This window comes from Limanda limanda, chromosome 14, assembly GCF_963576545.1.
Source record: "Limanda limanda chromosome 14, fLimLim1.1, whole genome shotgun sequence".
In the NCBI taxonomy this organism is placed as follows: domain Eukaryota; kingdom Metazoa; phylum Chordata; class Actinopteri; order Pleuronectiformes; family Pleuronectidae; genus Limanda; species Limanda limanda.
In genome coordinates this window covers 5,162,581-5,180,069 of record NC_083649.1, presented here as the reverse complement: position 1 = coordinate 5,180,069, position 17,489 = coordinate 5,162,581, and the positions used below count along the sequence as shown (strand labels likewise).

The 17,489-nt window shown below is 42.0% G+C and overlaps 1 protein-coding gene across 3 annotated transcripts in view; it reads right to left on the bottom strand.

Annotated features, from left to right (window-relative positions):
• Window positions 1–17,489, bottom strand: part of gria4b (glutamate receptor, ionotropic, AMPA 4b) — a 104,620-nt gene that overhangs the window by 18,005 nt on the left and 69,126 nt on the right. For 2 of the 3 annotated variants that reach the window (XM_061085420.1, XM_061085421.1), the window contains exons 9-11: window positions 17,311–17,421; window positions 8,464–8,670; window positions 5,144–5,517 (exon numbers count right to left, since the gene is read on the bottom strand). In XM_061085420.1, the coding sequence (XP_060941403.1) occupies window positions 5,144–5,517; window positions 8,464–8,670; window positions 17,311–17,421 (692 nt within the window). Of the gene's footprint in view, window positions 1–5,143; window positions 5,518–8,463; window positions 8,671–16,390; window positions 16,424–17,310; window positions 17,422–17,489 lie in introns of those variants that run through there. The other variant, XM_061085422.1, reaches the window with a different exon arrangement.

Genomic DNA, 17,489 nt, shown 5'->3' with positions numbered 1-17,489 from the left:
TTGTAGTTTATCAATTTAATCTATTAATTTACCCCTAAAATTCAAAAAGTTTTTGTTTTAAATGGACATCGAAACTTTAAATAAGAGAGAGAGAGAGAGAGAGAGAGAGAGAGAGAGAGAGAGAGAGAGAGAGAGAGAGAGAGAGAGAGAGAGAGAGAGAAAGAGAGAGAGAGGAGAGTAAGACGCTCAGTGGTATTTCAAATTCTCAGTCAGTGATGTGTCATTGGAAAAAAAGAGATGTACATGAAAAGTGAGAGAATTACATTTGTCTCAGTGGATGGACACAACTTCAAATATTGATTTAGTGCAGTTTGAAGTAAATATAAAATCATAAATCATGTGAATTTACAAAAATAAAACCGAGAAAAATCAGGTTACCTATAAAATAAATCTCATTTTACATTATTAAACATGAACTGCAAAGTTGTCTTTACACAACTGAAATATCAATTTGTAGTTTATCAATTTAATCTATTAATTTACCCCTAAAATTCAAAAACTTTGAGAGAGAGAGAGAGAGAGAGAGAGAGAGAGAGAGAGAGAGAGAGAGAGAGAGAGAGAGAGAGAGAGAGAGAGAGGAGGGTAAGACGCTCAGTGGTATTACAAATCCTCAGTCAGTGATTTGTCATGAGTGGAAAAAAAGAGGTCTACATGAAAAGTGGGAGAATTACATTTGTCTCAGAGGATGGACACAACTTCAACTATTGATTTAGTGCAGTTTAAAGTAAAAGAAGTGAGATCAGGACGCTGGGTGGATACAAAATATAGTTTAAGGCAACATCCATATGGATTTTCAAAATAAAACAATCTCTGCCCACATGATCACTTTGGCGCTGAAGCAGTTTTACTCCTGTAACACCTGGAATCCCATGACCACTCATGTACACTGGGTGAATGATTGTCTGTGTTTTATTCTACACTGGAAGTCATGGATCATACCGGTTTCTTTCTTCCTTAAAGGGGTCATGTGATAGGCTACGTTGTGACCGAAAAGACCCGATCAGCAATAAGTTGTTTGTGTCTACGTCATCTTTTCCGAACATCTCCGCTTCCTCCCGTCAGCCAGCAGCGTTTCCAAACTTCTCTATTTTCACGGCTCAAAATCTCAGCAGTGCTGCGGACGCCAGGTGAAACCTTCGCATAATTTCAAAATGAAAACGTAGCAGTATGGATGTAGCCTATGTTTTAATAATTGGGATTTGTTAATTATTCATTTAGTAATTAGTTATGTCAGGAATTTATGTCAAAAGCGCAGGAGGGCGCCACCTGTAGTACAGTGGGAGGAAGTGAAGATCACGTCTTCCATCTTTATTTACAGTCTATGATTTCGAGTTTAAATTGTATTCTCAGCTCATGAAGTTGAGCTGGGGGGGCTCGGTGCTGATGGATCGGGGGGGGGGGCCCATGGGATTAGCGGTGGCAGGTGGGATGCAGACGGGACCACAAGGCGCAGACAGAGACGGTTGAAATGTGGACTTTTCACTCTGTGGCCGACATTGTTGTGCGGCTCTGAAGTCCTTATCTGCGGTTACACAGGCAGGGGAGGATGGTGATGGTGGTGGGGGGGTGGGGGTGGGGGTGGGGGTGTGGGGTGGTCTGCACACATGTGAACAAAGCGAGTGTACTCCTTGAATGAGTGTCCTTAATCACAGTCACAGGGCCACTGGAAGTCGCCTCTGCAGTAGGTTTGCTTACGTGAGGCCGGGGCTATAATTTTCCAAGGCGCTCTAATGTGCCTCGGGATCCTCCATCTTGTGTGTTTCTCCTCTGTCGGGGGGGGGAGGAGAGGCTGAAAGATACAGGTCCGTGTGTTTTTTCATCTTCTAAAAAAAATCTTAACCAACTCTATTTCACTACAACATCCATTACGGGCTTAAAGCAGATAAAAGAGACGAGTTATATAACAGACTTAAAAATAACTATAGGAGGCATTTGAACAGTTGCTTAAAAATAACCCAAACAATCCATCAGCAGGAAGTTAAAGCTTCGACAAAGCTTTTCAAACAGCTGAGAGCGGCTTTAAAGACACGGAGACGCCATGACAGGCTTTAACTCTCTATAGGTTGGACCACAGCAGAGAGGGAGCGTTGTTGAGGACGGACAGGAAGCCGGAGCTTTGGTTGCAGGAACCGTACATGGCGGCCATCTTGCTACAGTCAGCTCGCTCACCCATAACATTGTGTTGTAGTGGTACTTACTTTTTAAATAATCATAACTTGCTCAATTTTCAACAGATTTTAAACGGTTTGGTTTGTTATAAGCGTCAGAGATGTAGTTATAACACTGCATAAATTATTCAATTTTTTAGAAAATAACATTATTATTCATAAGTATGCAGTGTCATATCTACATCTCTGACGTTTATAACGAACCAAACCGTTTAAAAATCGGTTGAAAATTGAGCAAGTTATGGTTAATTGCCACTACCAACACAATGTTATGGGTGAGCGAGCAACCTCTGGCAAGATGGCCGCCATGTGGTGACGTCCGGCTCCGTCGAACGAGACATCTAGTCTTTATATATATCTATGACTCGCTCACCCATAACATTGTGTTGTAGTGGTACTTACCCTTTTAAATAACCACAACTTGCTCAATTTTCAACCGATTTTTTAAACGGTCTGGTTTGTTATAATCCTCAGAGATGTAGTTATGACACTGCATAAATTATTCAATTTTTTAGAAAATAACATAATTATTCATAAGTATGCAGTGTCATATCTACATCTCTGACGTTTATAACGAACCAAACCGTTTAAAAATCGGTTGAAAATTGAGCAAGTTATGGTTATTGACCTCTACCAACACAATGTTATGGGTGAGCGAGCTGCCTCTAGCAAGATGGCCGCCATGTGCGGACGTTCGACTCCGTTGGCCGGCAACGCAGACGAGACATCTAGTCTTTATACATATCTATGGCGGGAACAAAGACAAACAGCAATAACAGTCTGTTGGGAAACAAAGCAAAACACAGAAAACAGAATAAAGCAGAAGTTCTCCGCCCTTTCACCAAAGAACGTCTCCTGGAGTCCACTGGGCCGAAGCCCCAGAGGACGCTTGGTTTGGTTTGGGTTTCGTAATTTGGACAAAAGGGAAGAGAAGTCACGGACGATGTGGAAGTGACAGGACGACACCTTATTTAAGTGCGTTCTTAATGAATCACACGGGTTTTCTAATGTGGAGCAGACGGCGCGTTCACACAGAGCCGCAGTCGCTGGTGTAACCGGGGCTCGAACGCACGAGACGTGAGGCGTACGAGGGCGAAGCGGCGGCTGTCAGACACGGAGACGAGCTAATTCCCTAACAAGCAGACAACACAGTGATTGAGGGTGAGGCTGTGAATCACAATGTGGCCGGAGAACAGGGAGAGAGACACAAAAGAAATCAATACTCGCAGAAACACACACTTCCTCTTCCTCTCGCTCACACACAAACACACACACCACTTATACACACAACAGGTGTGAGGTACAGATGTACACACAACACGTATACACACAACAGGTGTGAGGTACAGATGTACACACAACACGAGCAGCAGACACACGAGACACACTGCCCTGATACTAAAGCATTTATATTAAAGTTTTAAGCCACAGTCCTCATGCAGCGCTATAAAGCAGAATGTGCAGTATACTATAGTATATTATATATATACTTATACTTTAAATATATATTCTAACACTATATCATCAGTGACACATGAAAAAAACTTATATCTCCTGTGTTAACATCCGAGAAACTAAGTGGTTTTTCATAGAGCCCGACCGATACACAGACTTGTATCTGCGTTTATGTTTGATGCTATGAAATCTTTATTTTACAGAATAATCAATGCAGAAAATATGTATTCAAGTTCGACATATTTGATTTTCTTTTTAGTTGCATTATTCATAGTGGAGTTTATGGTTAAATGATCAAACTATGATCACTTTTCTTTAATATGAGGTTTGTATATAATGGAGATGTAGGAGTATTTTCTCTCCAATATCGTTACCTGCCAGTCGGGCTCTAGTTTATTAGTTTACTAGTTTACTAACTTTTTTGTTGTTGTAAACATGCTTGTTTACTTTCTTGTGAGATGCAACAACCGATATCAATCTAACTTATTTTCTGTGTGATGTTTAGCTTAGCTTAACTGGAGGCAAAGGGAAAGTCACACGAGCCAATTCAACAAAACTCCTTGTAACAAATCTAAAGCCCATAAACCAAAATCTATCAGTTGGATCATATTAAATTTTGATGTTCCCCAAATGGTGAATCCATAATGATTTTGGTGACCTTCGGATTTTTCCTCCTCATCTTCTTTTTCGTCTGACCATGTACAGATTAGATAAGTGAGATTCACTCTGTTAATTAATGAGCTTTAAAGGTGTTTAAAGAGTTTTTGTGACCCCTGGAAAGATTCACATCAAACTTCAGAAAGATTGCAATCAAGCATATTTCTTAAATGGTTAAACTATTTCTTTAAACACACAGCATTTATATTGTCAACTTAAGAGTCGTATAGAATCAACACAACACTATATAATTCAAAATCTTACGTCATGCCAAAGCTTAACATATGAAGTTCTTACATCATTGAAGTACTATATGAAGTAATATGTAGTTATTAGATGATTTGAGTGGAAGTGGATCTTATTCAGCAACAACAACCATCCCCATTATTGTCATTAAATGGTGAAGAATGAGAGAATGTCACATGAATCTTCACAGTTTATAATGAAACCTGAAGCTTTAACGTGAATGTGAGATATGACTCCAGTTGAGGACACACCACAGGACTCTAGGATTACTTTAGATCTTGTATTGTACAGATCCACACACATTACAATGGAATGAAAGAATCTGGGACAACTTAACAAAGTCAAGTTTTAAAATGATTAATTTCCTGTCACTGTCACAGGACGAAGCCCAGACTCCTCCTGCGTCTCTTTTGTCGATAAAACTTAAATCAATGACGGAGTTCTAAACTGGGTTGGCAGGCGAGGGACTCGGGTCTGCACTGATCGTCTAGACGACCACGATCCAATCGGACGTGATGTGACATTGTGATTACAACTGTCCTGGAGGTCGTGTGATGTGTCCCCAGCCCGAGGAGGAGGACGGAGCTGACAGCGGAGGGAGCGTGGGGGGGGCTTACCTGGGGGAGATGTCACAGCCCTGCTGCATGAAGGCGCCCAGGGAGAACCAGAGGGAGTTGAAGATGCCGAACTCGTTGGGAGGCTGGTCGCTTGGCGGACCGTCAGTGCCCTCTTCGGGCTCCTCGGTGTGCCACTCGTACGGGCTGAAGCGGCTGACCAGGAAGAGCACCACGCTCACGCCGATATAGGCGAACACGATGCACATCCAGATCTCGTAGGCCAACGGGTCCAGGAAGGAGAACACCCCCGGTTTGGATTTCTGGGGCTTCTTGATCATGATGGAAATGCCCAGCGACATGAAGGGCTTGGAGAAATCGATCACCTCCTCCCGGACCAACGTAATAGTCAAAGGGGCCACAGCGATTTCCGCTTTCTGCAGAGATACGAGTTTTTGGAAGAAGAGGAATTCGATTAGCCGTCGGAATGAGAAGATACAGCAAATCCAAATGATGACAGATAAACAAATGCAAATGATGGATCATCTCTCTGAGCTGTGCAGCAATCAAACATCACTTAGTCACAGATACGACGTCCCAAAGGCCGGCCGCTCGCCAGCCGCCAGGAAACAACAACAACAACAACAACAACAATTACCCCCGTTTCTTCTTCCGCAGCTCGTGTCACTTTATCTAAATTTTTCCCTTGACTGAACAAATCTCTGAAGCGGAATTCATCTCCGAGTGATCGAGGTTAAGACAGAGAGAGAAATTGAAAAATAAATGCCGGGACCCTCTCTAATGCTGAGAGGCTTAGCTGGAACTCTGGATGATAAAAAAATAACGTGTCGGAGAAATATGCTTACAGCACAGGAAGGGGGGGGGGATGTGAGGCGGCCACCTCTGAGGTCTGCGGCTGAGGAAGGAAAAGGAAAATGCATACTGGCTTTTCTGGAAATCCACAAACCAGATTAGTGACTTAGCAACACTCGTGTGACCTCGCTCGCCCGCTTCCGGAGCAAAGGGCTTAACAACGCCGAGAATTTAAAGTTTCATTACGACCATCTGACACTTAAGGAGGCAGGAAAAAGGAGAAAATAGGGCGACGATGGGGGAAAAAGAAAATGAAAGAGATTTAAGTTCTTTCATCCTCAGCAAAATGCACTAAGATGACAGCTCGGGGGCATTTAGTGTGCGCTGGAATACGTGGCAGGTTAAAGGGAGGAAGGGCTTTTGTGGCGGCGCCGGGAAGACGTGAATGGTCTCCGAGCGGGAAAGTGCTGACAGCCTCCGTGTCCTCAGACGTTCCAGAGCACGCTGAAGCAAAAAAGCTTCCAGCTCCCAAACTGCCCCCCCGAACACAAACTCTATCGTGCACGACTGGACACATTCATGCACGGGATTCATAACCTCACACACAACTCACACACACACACATCTGTCGCTGTGAGGAACTTCCACTGAACCGAACATCTTTCCCTGCCTCTCTTCTGGTCCTTCCTCGGGTGTTTACCATAAATCTCATTCTTTTATTTATTATTTTTTACTTGCCGTAGAGTGCTTCTGCTGTCACTCCTTGTGAAATAGGTAAAAGTAGCAGAGAACAGCTTTTTGGGTTCATGCGTGTTTGACCGACCCGGTCCGTCTTTACACCGAAGGGTCACTGTATCGCCTGATCCGTCCTGACACGTCCCCGGACTGAGCCTCTGCTCGCCACCGTCCACTTCACAGGCGCTACCCATGAAGCTCGGCTCAGAGAAATGTCACTTGAACTAGAAAAACATATTTTTGTCTCCAAAACTGTATATTTTAAAGATATTGCTCGAGCTGGAACTGCATGTTTTACCATGTTGAGCCATTTGCTGACCGAGAACATTTACTGAACCTAAAATCCGATTTTTATTCGACATAAACCTTTTACCTTTCATGGTTTTTCTATGTCTGGCTTCACAAATATGCTCCGTTCTTCACTCGGCTGCCGTCTTCGACCCTGAAATCCCCAAAATCAATCCGAACCACATTCTTGAATCCTGTTTGATTCCACGGCGAGGTCGGCGAGAGGGAGCCGCCTCACCTCCAAGCAAAGCGCCACCTCAGAGATTCTCTAACAAGCTCCACGCCTCCGCTTCTCCTCTTTAACCCGACCGAGAAGCTTTGCTCTAATGCTGAACTAATTCCCTTCTTCCTGCTAGCATCGATACCACCAGAGACGGTTAGCCCGTTTACGCTTTCATTTCCGATGGGTTTAATTATCTACACAACAAACAACAACAACAACACAGCCATGTTCAAACCGAAGATGAATTCAAATTCTGTAGATCGAGAAATGCTGTTAGTACAGACTCAGCAAAAACCTCATGTAAAAGGAACGTTCTACATGTTACATCACATGGAACATATTTATATTCAGCATTATGTAATATTATTTCTATATATAACTCAACATAACTGATCCAATAGGGGTAGAGGACGGATTTAATGTATTTATTATAACTGGGAGAGAAGCAGGATTTACACACGATCCTAATTTAATAAGAATTGACATTTTTCTAATCTGTTTTTATTTGCGATTGATGCAAACTCAGCATTTCATCCATTTGTATCTGTTGTCTAGAACAATTCTAATTCATGTACAGTATTACGTGCATGTACAGAAGCACAACAATGATATAATTCTACTGTAATTTCCTATACCTGGACAGATTTTTCAGATTAAAAGCCTCACGATGGCTACCTGGCTTTTAATTTGAAACTATCTGCAGGAAGTTGAGTTTCTTCACACACAGTTAAAACCTGCAGACCTGAGAGCTGCTGTTGATGGTTAAATGTGAGCTTCAAATACAGGAAAGTTTTCCCTTTATAAATGTCTTTATAATGTTGCACTGGCAGCTAATTTAAATGTACCAGTGATGTAATGCCTGATCTTACTCTGTCTGTTTGTCCAAATCACACAGAATCTGACACTGCACTTCCTTGGGTCCTTGACAACACACATGTCAAGTGTGAAGTGGATGAGATGATAGGTTTCCAAGATACGAAAGAAACAATTAGACCCACAGATTCATGGAATTATTAGTTACCGGCTTATTAATTACATTTTAAAGTAATATAATTCTGACTTTAATGGGATTTTTATATGGCCATAACGATAACGAGTGATTCATTTTTCTATTTTTAATGTATAATACTTGTCTTTATGGACTCTCTGCTCACAGAGTGCATGAACAACTTTTATGACTAATTACCGGACATTTTAATCTTTAAAAAAATAAAAGAAAGGATTAAATGCATTTATGTAAAGACAGTTTTGTAGTATTTTCTTTATATACCATCAGAAATATAAAGTTTGAATGTGATGAGTGAATAAACAGTGGAGTCCTCACCCCGTACACCAGCTCCCCGACCATCCCGTTCCAGATCTTCGTCTCCGGGTCCCTGGCGCCGTACTTCCCGTCCGGCACGATGGAGATCTTGTACTTGATCCCGATGTGCTTGGCGATCTCCGAGGCCAGGTCCACGCAGTATCCCTCGTACTGGTCGTTGCCCTCGTACATCTCCCAGTTCTTCTTGAGCATCACGTAGGGACCCTCCTACACAAGGGATCATAAGCAGTGATCCAGACCATCAGACAGACAGACGGACGGATGGAGAGGCAGACACCAGGACACGCAACAGAACGACAAACAGGCTAACATTAAAGGTAGCCTGTGAGGTGTTTGACCACCGGGAGCGCTGTGGAGCAATGCTTGTATTCAATCTGCATGCGTGCGAGCGATGTAATGTACATAAAAACATGATTAATCTTATTTGTTTATTCAACATTTAGCAGGAGTTCCCAGAAACAAAGACATGTAACAGAAGAAGATAAATAAAGAGCAAACATTGGATGCAATTGTTTGATGAGGCAGGAAATGCATTTTATTTTTCAGAGATACACATGAAGCATTTGGGAGAATTGTACAGATAATTTAAAACAAAAATACTCCACATAGACAAATATAAAAAACATTTTCTCAACTAGTCCAACAAGATCATTGTGCTGTCAAACTGTGACGTGAGGTGAAAAGTCATTTACAGAGTTTCATGATGGTTCCGGAAATATCATCCACAATAATTAATCTCTCCTTCAAACATCAGCTTCAAATTTTATGAATAATCCTGAACACTGAACAGAAGTTTCAAAAATGTAGGTAAGAAAAGCCACAAGATAGATTTTTCCTTTCAATTCATGGCTCTAAATACTACATTACCCAGCAGCCTCGGTTACAATGGAGAAGTCAGTCACAGGCTTGAATTAGAGACAAAGACAGTCTGCTCTGTTGGGGAATATTATTTAAAGTTAATCAATAAGATATATACTCTAACTTTATCCCCTGGGTCTATTCAAGGTAAAAAAATCTTTAAATTGAACATCTCTAAACCGACTGGATCACAGCTGCTGGGAGATGCATGTATTTCCTAAAGATGATAATTGGGTAATATTATTTATAATTAATTAATAAGATATATACTCTAACTTTATATGTAATTCAAACTTAAATTCCTCTATTGACTGACCCCTGGGTCTATTCAAACTCTACGTGCTATAGCTTTAAATTTCTAAATTTCTAACATCTCTAAACCGACTGGAGCACAGCTGCTGGGAGATATAAATATTTCCTAAAGATGATTTTTGTATTGTACAACAAAACAAGATGAATGTGCATCCTGACGACACCAGTGCTGCTTGTTCACGTCACAGACTGGATCTCAGACAGAGAGAAGCCACCAGCGTTAATGTGGATGAACGATACACAGGGAGGCAGAGGGAGGAGGAGGAGGAGGAGGAGGAAACGCATGACGAAGCAGAGGTGGAGGCAGACGTGAAGCTAAAGGGAAAATGAGAAATGAGCTGCAGTCAGAGCGAATGACTTAAAAACCTCAAAACGAGGCTGACTCGACCGGAGCCGTCACCGGGGACGACTGCATCACTCTGCACCGTAACCAGCGCCATGCGTTCTACATCATTAGATTTGCTTTTGCTCAGCGAGTGATCCAAATGTAAACCCCGTGTTGTTTCCCCGGCTCACATTTCCAAACAAATGACTTTTGTCACGGAACGCAGCCGATTGCATATTGAGAACAGGAGCAATTTATTCTGGAGATGTGTTTGCTTGACTTTGCCCGAGGCCAGAGGAAGGTAAACCAAAGACTCTGCGGCAGGGAGGGAATGCAAATGCTCGGCTGAGCCTGCGGCAGAATAGAATGTTGCTCCACGACATAGTGATGGCACAGTTTAGCAGTTTCATATCAAAACAAGACATCTGTTACCTGGAATTTAGATATTTCACCACTGCTGTTATGATTCTAACAGAATTTACACCGATTGAATTAATAAGAGAATAAAAACGAGATAAGCTTATTACTGTGACAAACCTTTTAATCCCTGTGGAAATTGCAGAGTGTGATGATAGTATTTCTGTGTTGTTGTTTCTGTAAAATGATATGAACCATGTGAGTCTGAAATAAAGCGAAATATTAATTTAAAAAAAGCTTTACTGAATACGACCTCTTGATTATTTGACTTTGGGATTTAATATTTCCTGTCGTTTCAGAAAGACGACAAATTTTTATTGAAATTGTCAGATTTTTCTACAGAACAAAAATTGAGGAATAATTTGAAAAATGGAGTTAAGAACTTTATCATTTGGTGCCAATTGTAGGGAAAGTAGACACTCTTATAAAAGGAAATTCACATTCTCTATTATGAATGATAAATTGCAAAGTTCTTCAGAGGAAATCAATTTTCACCGGTAAGGAGGTTATGTTTTGACCCCTGCTTATCTGGTTGTATGATTGTTCATCGGTAAGATCACACAAATACATCACTGACTTTCCAGAGATGATACATATTTAGGAAAACTGATTTCTATGACTGTGTGAAATTTGATGCAGCTTTAAATTTGAGGGGACTCTTGGGTCTTGGCAGAGTTATTCCCTCTAATTATTGCTCTTCTTTTTATAGTGGTAATAATCATTCAGGGATGACGTACCTGTGAAATACAGCATTACTCTAATTTGTTTTTTCACCGTGGGTCCCGATTTTAAACTTTCCCCGGCTGATGTTGGAGTTTGTTTTGGACGTACATCAAACAGAAAGCAGCATTAATCCATATGATTTATGGCGGCAGGGTGGGGGGGGTGTGACGGCGCTGGCAGCAGCCCGAGGAGCAGCAGCAGAAGTGGCAGAGATAAAGGACTCAGTCAGTGTTTCTGGCACGAGAAGAGAGCGGCACTTCGGAGATCTTCACAGCGAACAGGCTGACAGGCTGGTCAATAATCACCAGCACGCTGCCGCACTCACGGCCTAATGAGACTAATTAAACATGCCGTTAACATACACAGGCACACACTGCAGGGCCGGCTGGATGTCACAGATCCATACGTGAAGGTGCACACACACTCACACTCACACACACACACACATCTGCCTGCCCTGTGCAAAGGGTTGTGTGCATTATGTAAGATACACAATCTGTTGCCCCTTCTGTTCGAGGCGTTAACAAGCAGATGAGCGACGGCCGATCTCGACGATAACTTGAGCACAAAACCTTTTATTAAGTACATCTCTCATCTCGTTCATCAGCAGCCACTTGAGGCACTAAACACATTTTTATTTGACTTTGATTTAATACGGCTCGTGCACCTTCGAAAAGGGGGAAACATCCAAAGCACAAAGAGGAAAAATATATATTATTATATCATATGAAGTGCACTGGACTGGCAGGAGAACACCAGGTCCTTGTTGAGGGCTTTGGATTAACAATGGGGTTGTAGGGAAGGTTTCTGTTGTTAAAGCTCGTCCTCAAACTCAAACTTTACAGTTGTAATCGTCACTTGTTTGCTTCTCGCAATAAGAAACAAGAAGGTTTAAAATAGGACTTTTAGAAGTAAATGAAAAACGTATTTACTGCTGCATAAATCCCACGAAACATTTTTATACTCTACAAAGAATTAAGGCTGTTTTGTTTGTCCTGTTTTATTTGTACCGATTTTTTATCTTTTAAAAAATCACGTCCCCTCAAACATCAATTTGCACTCTATTTATTTAGGCTCATTCCAACAATGATTCCAAACAGGTTTTGTAAATCGTTCTTTTCATCATTCATCGATTTATTTGGTTTTTGGGAAGTTTGCCTTCACAAAAATGTCACGCGAAGGTAAAAAGAAGAATTTAGTATTTGACTTTGTGAGGAAGGAAAGAATAAACTCCAATAAAGGTGAAATTACACCTGAAATTCACCTGCTAAGAGACTCTGAAGCAGCTGTTCGACTTTCGATTCTTATTGTTAGGTTGTTTTTCACTGTCACTGGATGAGGTGATGATGCCATTTTGTCCATGTGAGACAAAAGGTTAGTTAACAAATGAATCCGTCCCTAGAAGAGCTACTTGCATGACGCTGTGTTTGTCGCAGTGACATCATCAGGAGGAATTTGGGATATTAAAATTGACCCTTCAGATAAAAGCCAAACCTGTCCTCCACCAGATTTCCTTGGACAAAGGTGGAACAAAGACATATCTACAGGACCTTGTGTTGTGCTTCTTTCCTGCCTGGAGATTGATGGCGTCCTAGGTTTAAAGTGCAATGGAGGGAGCTTAAAGCAGAGACGCACTTCATCACAGCGCTCGGCCTCGTCCTGACGCCACAATGACAGACAGACTTTGTCTTTGAGAGCGTTTCTGTTGATGCATCAACTTCCAGGCAGCGAGAAGCCAGAGACATCCTAGAGATGTGTTATCTGCTAACAGAGACAGATAAATACGAGATGAAACCCAGCAGCAGATCTTTTCATTTACAGGGACCTGAATAATGCGAACGGCCGAGTGAAACAGGTTCTCTAACAAATGCAGAGTTCAGTTATCTTCAGCCGAGCTCCTTTCTCTGTGCCAACAAGCAGCGGAGGTCCACTCAGCCACAGGAGGAGGTCCGAGTGAGCTCATTTCAACTTTGCACAGCAGAGTCAGTATAAAATATGTTGTTTGGAAATAAACGTGAAGCCAGTTTTTACTGCAGCAACTCCACGTGAAACCTGAAATTAAACCAAACTTGTGGTTGTATCTCTCACAGGGTTTTTGTTTCCACTGCAAACTGATGGGATGAGTTCCTGGAGATGAATCTCAGTTATCAGGTTCCAGGAACTACTGCTGCTGTCAGTGATGAAGCAGGTATCTCTTAGATAAGACGACACAGGTCATGAGAGAAGGTTGTTTTTTAAGTCTCTCTCTATATGTGTTTATTCCTGTCAAGTCCGGATAATGTCCGAATGAGGCCATGTGAGAATACATCAGGAAAATGTTCTGGACATTTTCCTGCTGCCGGAAACAAACGAAAACGGGCAAAAAGAAAGAGCTAATGTGAAATACAGTAATACATTTGCATAAACTACATAAACTTCCCAAAATCCTCAGTGATTTGCAGAAAAGGAAAAGCTTTGTGGAAACATTATGAACACGTTGTGACAACAGATAAAATCCTGCAACCTTCCTCCACACGTTCCATCCGGATTGTTCCTGTGCAAACTTCTGTTCCTGGATTAGAAAGTGTTTGTTTGGTGTTTGCTCTCGAGTTGAGATGGAAGAGAAGTTTTATTTTTTTACCATCTGGCCCATTTTTGGGAAAAAGCAAAGCTGATCCACTAACGAGTAAAGCAGATTATTTATTATATTGAGAGGCAATAGTGTTACACAGTGGCTGTGGCTTATCGGACAGTGGAGGTTGTTTGTGCTGGTGGACCCGGTTCCACGGCCTCATGCTGTTGTCAGATTAGCTTTTTTTGTTATTTGTGACAAAGCGTTTCCTAAGCACTTTGGTGAGGAAGTCAGGTCAGGTCTGAAAGTTCAGATCTGGGTCTCAGCTGTAGGTTCTGTGCTCACCTCTAGAATAAGTACAACAAACCCAATGTCTGGCCTCAATCAACACTAAACAGTGCAGAGGGAAATATGAAAGGTTTTCTGAGGCTCGTTTGGCCGAACACACTCATTGTCCTGGTCCCAGCTGTGGCCTGGGTTCTCTGTCTGTGCCTAAAACTTCTCTTGTTCACTTTATCTCCCGTTGTTAAATCTCTTGCTCACTTAAACATAAAAGGAAATCGATGGCAGTGTTATCGCCGCGGTTCCTTCTGTTGTTCTGGTGCGAACAATCCGCACAAGCTTCTTTAAAGTTCAAGCTCACAGAACATGGAGTTAAACAATAGACGAGGATAAAGGAGTGAAGGCAGTAAAGTTATATCTTTGAGATAATGTTTAGAGGAAAAGGACGTTCACTTTGCTGGTGGCGATGATATTACAGTGACAAGGAGCCAGTTCATTCACTCATTCATTCTCCCTTCAAACGGAAGGACTAATTGTTTGCAATACACTTTATTCAAAACAGACAAAGAGAAAACACGGCAACGTCAATCGAGCGCCTGTCTACAAACCAATCGATAGAACGTACATATATTAAAAATACCAAATTATTTAGCGTTGTCGCCAAATTAAAATATGAAACCAAAACTAAACCAGATCAAATGTAAAGAATGGAACAAAGACATGAAGCTTGATTCCAACTTTCTACTGGTCCTGGATGTATAATGCTTCTTTAACTCTCGTGAACACGGCAAACACACTGTAAAGAAGCGGTGGCGTGAAAAAGCGGCCGTCACAATGTAAGTATAACATCATGCTACATAAAAAAGCGTGATGGATATGAACTGGCATGATTATTGGAGCATTAGTCTGCCTAAGCTGGTTTAAGGCTTACAGGAAGCGTAGTGTTCTGAACGCCGGAGCAGGTAGTCGGGAGGAAGAGACAGATCCACAGGAATTCAGTTAGACACAACGTATACTCACATCCTGGTAATGCCTCCTGTTTCCTTCTTTTAATCTCAAGGAGGCATACATCTTAGCACATATTAAAAACACATTCAAACCCAGAGTGGAGCTGTGAGTGGCTACACAAACACACAATGACGATGTGTGAATCCAACACACACACACACACAGGTGCAGTGGGAGCTTGTTCATGACATGAGCTGGTCTCAGGCTAATCACACAACACTAAAACCACTACAGTCTTTGTATAAACAAACACTGAAAGTTCTGGACAAAAAAACAAGGCAATTCCATCACTGTGCAATTTTAAGAAAACACAATCTAGTGAGCTGGGAAAACATGATTAAGCACAAAAATGCATGTCTCTTTTACAAAATCATACATGGCATGGCCCCTCCTCCACTTAGAGAATTTGTAACTATTAGAACAAACCAACATCGGATCACAAGAGGAGTCATGAAAGGGGACTGCATTATTCCATTTAGGAAAAGTACCTTTAGTCAGTCAACCTTCTCTGTTGCAGCCTCACGTGAATGGAATAACATCCCAACATGTATCAGAGACCTAAACACATATCGGTCATTTAGTTCTAATCTGAAACAGTGGCTGTTTGATAATATGATCTGCCAGCACTAAACTTGACCCGCCTGCTCTTGCCTCCTTGTGTCAGCGTGTCTGTGAATTTGTCCTGCAACTTACTTTGTATGCTTGCTTGTTTGTATGCTTTTTGTAGCTCGTTCTATGTCTCTCCTGTGCTGCTTCATGTACTATTGTCATGTCGACTTTTTGTTAGTTTGTTGTGCATGTACTGTCTGCTTTGGTGGGCTACTGCCTCGATGTCTAACACATATAGATGTCCTCTATAAGTCCTAGTCTACCTTTTCAATTTGTGTTTGTTTGATGCTGACTCTTGTTTGTCCTGCATGCTTCATGTATTTTAATGCTTGAACTACTGAATACTTGTATGTGGTTATAATTAATGTTTTATCTGTTGCTTTTCTATGTTCTTTTTTAAACTCTTTCTGTTATTTGCTTATTTGCTTTTTAGGGAGCCTATTGTTACATCTGGCCAACGACTGCAGATGGAAACTAACCTTCTGGCTAAATCTGGCATATTTACAGAAATGTCTATTAATATGCACTGTCCCTGTCAAAATAAACAAACAAACAAACACTGTGCTCTTATAGGAGCTGGGAAAAAACATTTAAGCCGCAATGGTCGTCCATCGTTTAAAATAACGTTAAAAAAGACCTCAATTTGCATTTCATTTTCCTCTCGAGTGGCTCCATTTCTTGCTCGGATTTCTGAGCAAGTGGCGTCCTTAAACATGGCCGCCGCGGCGTGTGTCTCCTCCCGCCCAGTGTGTCTCCTCCCGCCTTAGTGTCTTTAGGGTCTCATTTGGGCTCGGTGTCCATTTTAAGGGCTTTCATATCCTGCTAGCGTCCAACTGGGGGGCTCAGTTTCTTAAAATGGGGTTCCTCATCAGGGGCTGAAAAGAGGGAGGGATTGTGCTGAGCTGAGGACTCTCCATTCCCACCTCCTCCTCCCCCCCCCAACCCTTCCTCCACTCACGCCATGTCAGCCGGAGATGCTCATGCCGTGCAGGAGGCCGCTCGCTTCTGTCATGTGTGAAATGATCTGATTGGTTCTGTGGCTGCGTGGAACTGGAAGAGTTTCAAAAGCCTTTAGAAACCGCAGCTGCTTGCGGAGCCGTTAGATGTTTATTGGCACAATAAAAGAAAATGTAAGTGACGGTAAATAGTCCTGGAGTTGTATGATGTTTTATTGATGTTTCTATTGGAGTAATAAAAACAAATTTCCACTTCTCTCCTCTGAAAATATACTCGACTGTGTTAAAGGTGCAATTTCTCAGCGTTGATAAGTCATAATACTTCAAGGTAGTAAAACTGCTGAATTCTGGGTGTGGAACTGAAATATTCACTCTTGCAAACCAGCATTAGAAATGTTCCTGCTAATGATGTTTGTCAACATGGAAAACAATTAAAAATGTTAACGTAAATCTAGAATAAGTCTTTATATCAGAGTTAAAGCATCAAACCAGAAGAGAATAACAAAGGAAACAAGGTTCAGGAGAAACAGCTGCTGATAATGTTGAGCTGGAAATCCAGAGAAAAGTGGAAAACTTTTAAAGAACCTAAAGCTCTTGACAGGGAGAAGGAGGCGATGCAGATCAGTGACCTCTGACCTTCAGGCTCCTGAATCTGCACAGCCCTCAGCTGTCCAGTGTGTTCTGCAGCAGCACCGGATCATAAAGTCTCCTGGCATCTCAAACAGCTAAAGAATATGAGTGGGTGCATGCATGTGTGTGTCTGTGTGTGTCAGTGTGTGTCAGTGTGTGTGTTGCTGGTCTCTTACCATGATGGTGGTCACCACGACAGTGCGGTTCTCCATGCCAGACGTGTCGTTTGGAAGCAGCGGAGAATCCTGGATCAGGACCAGCTTGTCTGCATCAGTCCAGTAACCGATCTGCAGATAGAGGGAAACGTGAGCGTCCGTCCCAGCGTGGTCATGTGGACTCTAAATAAAGATGGACG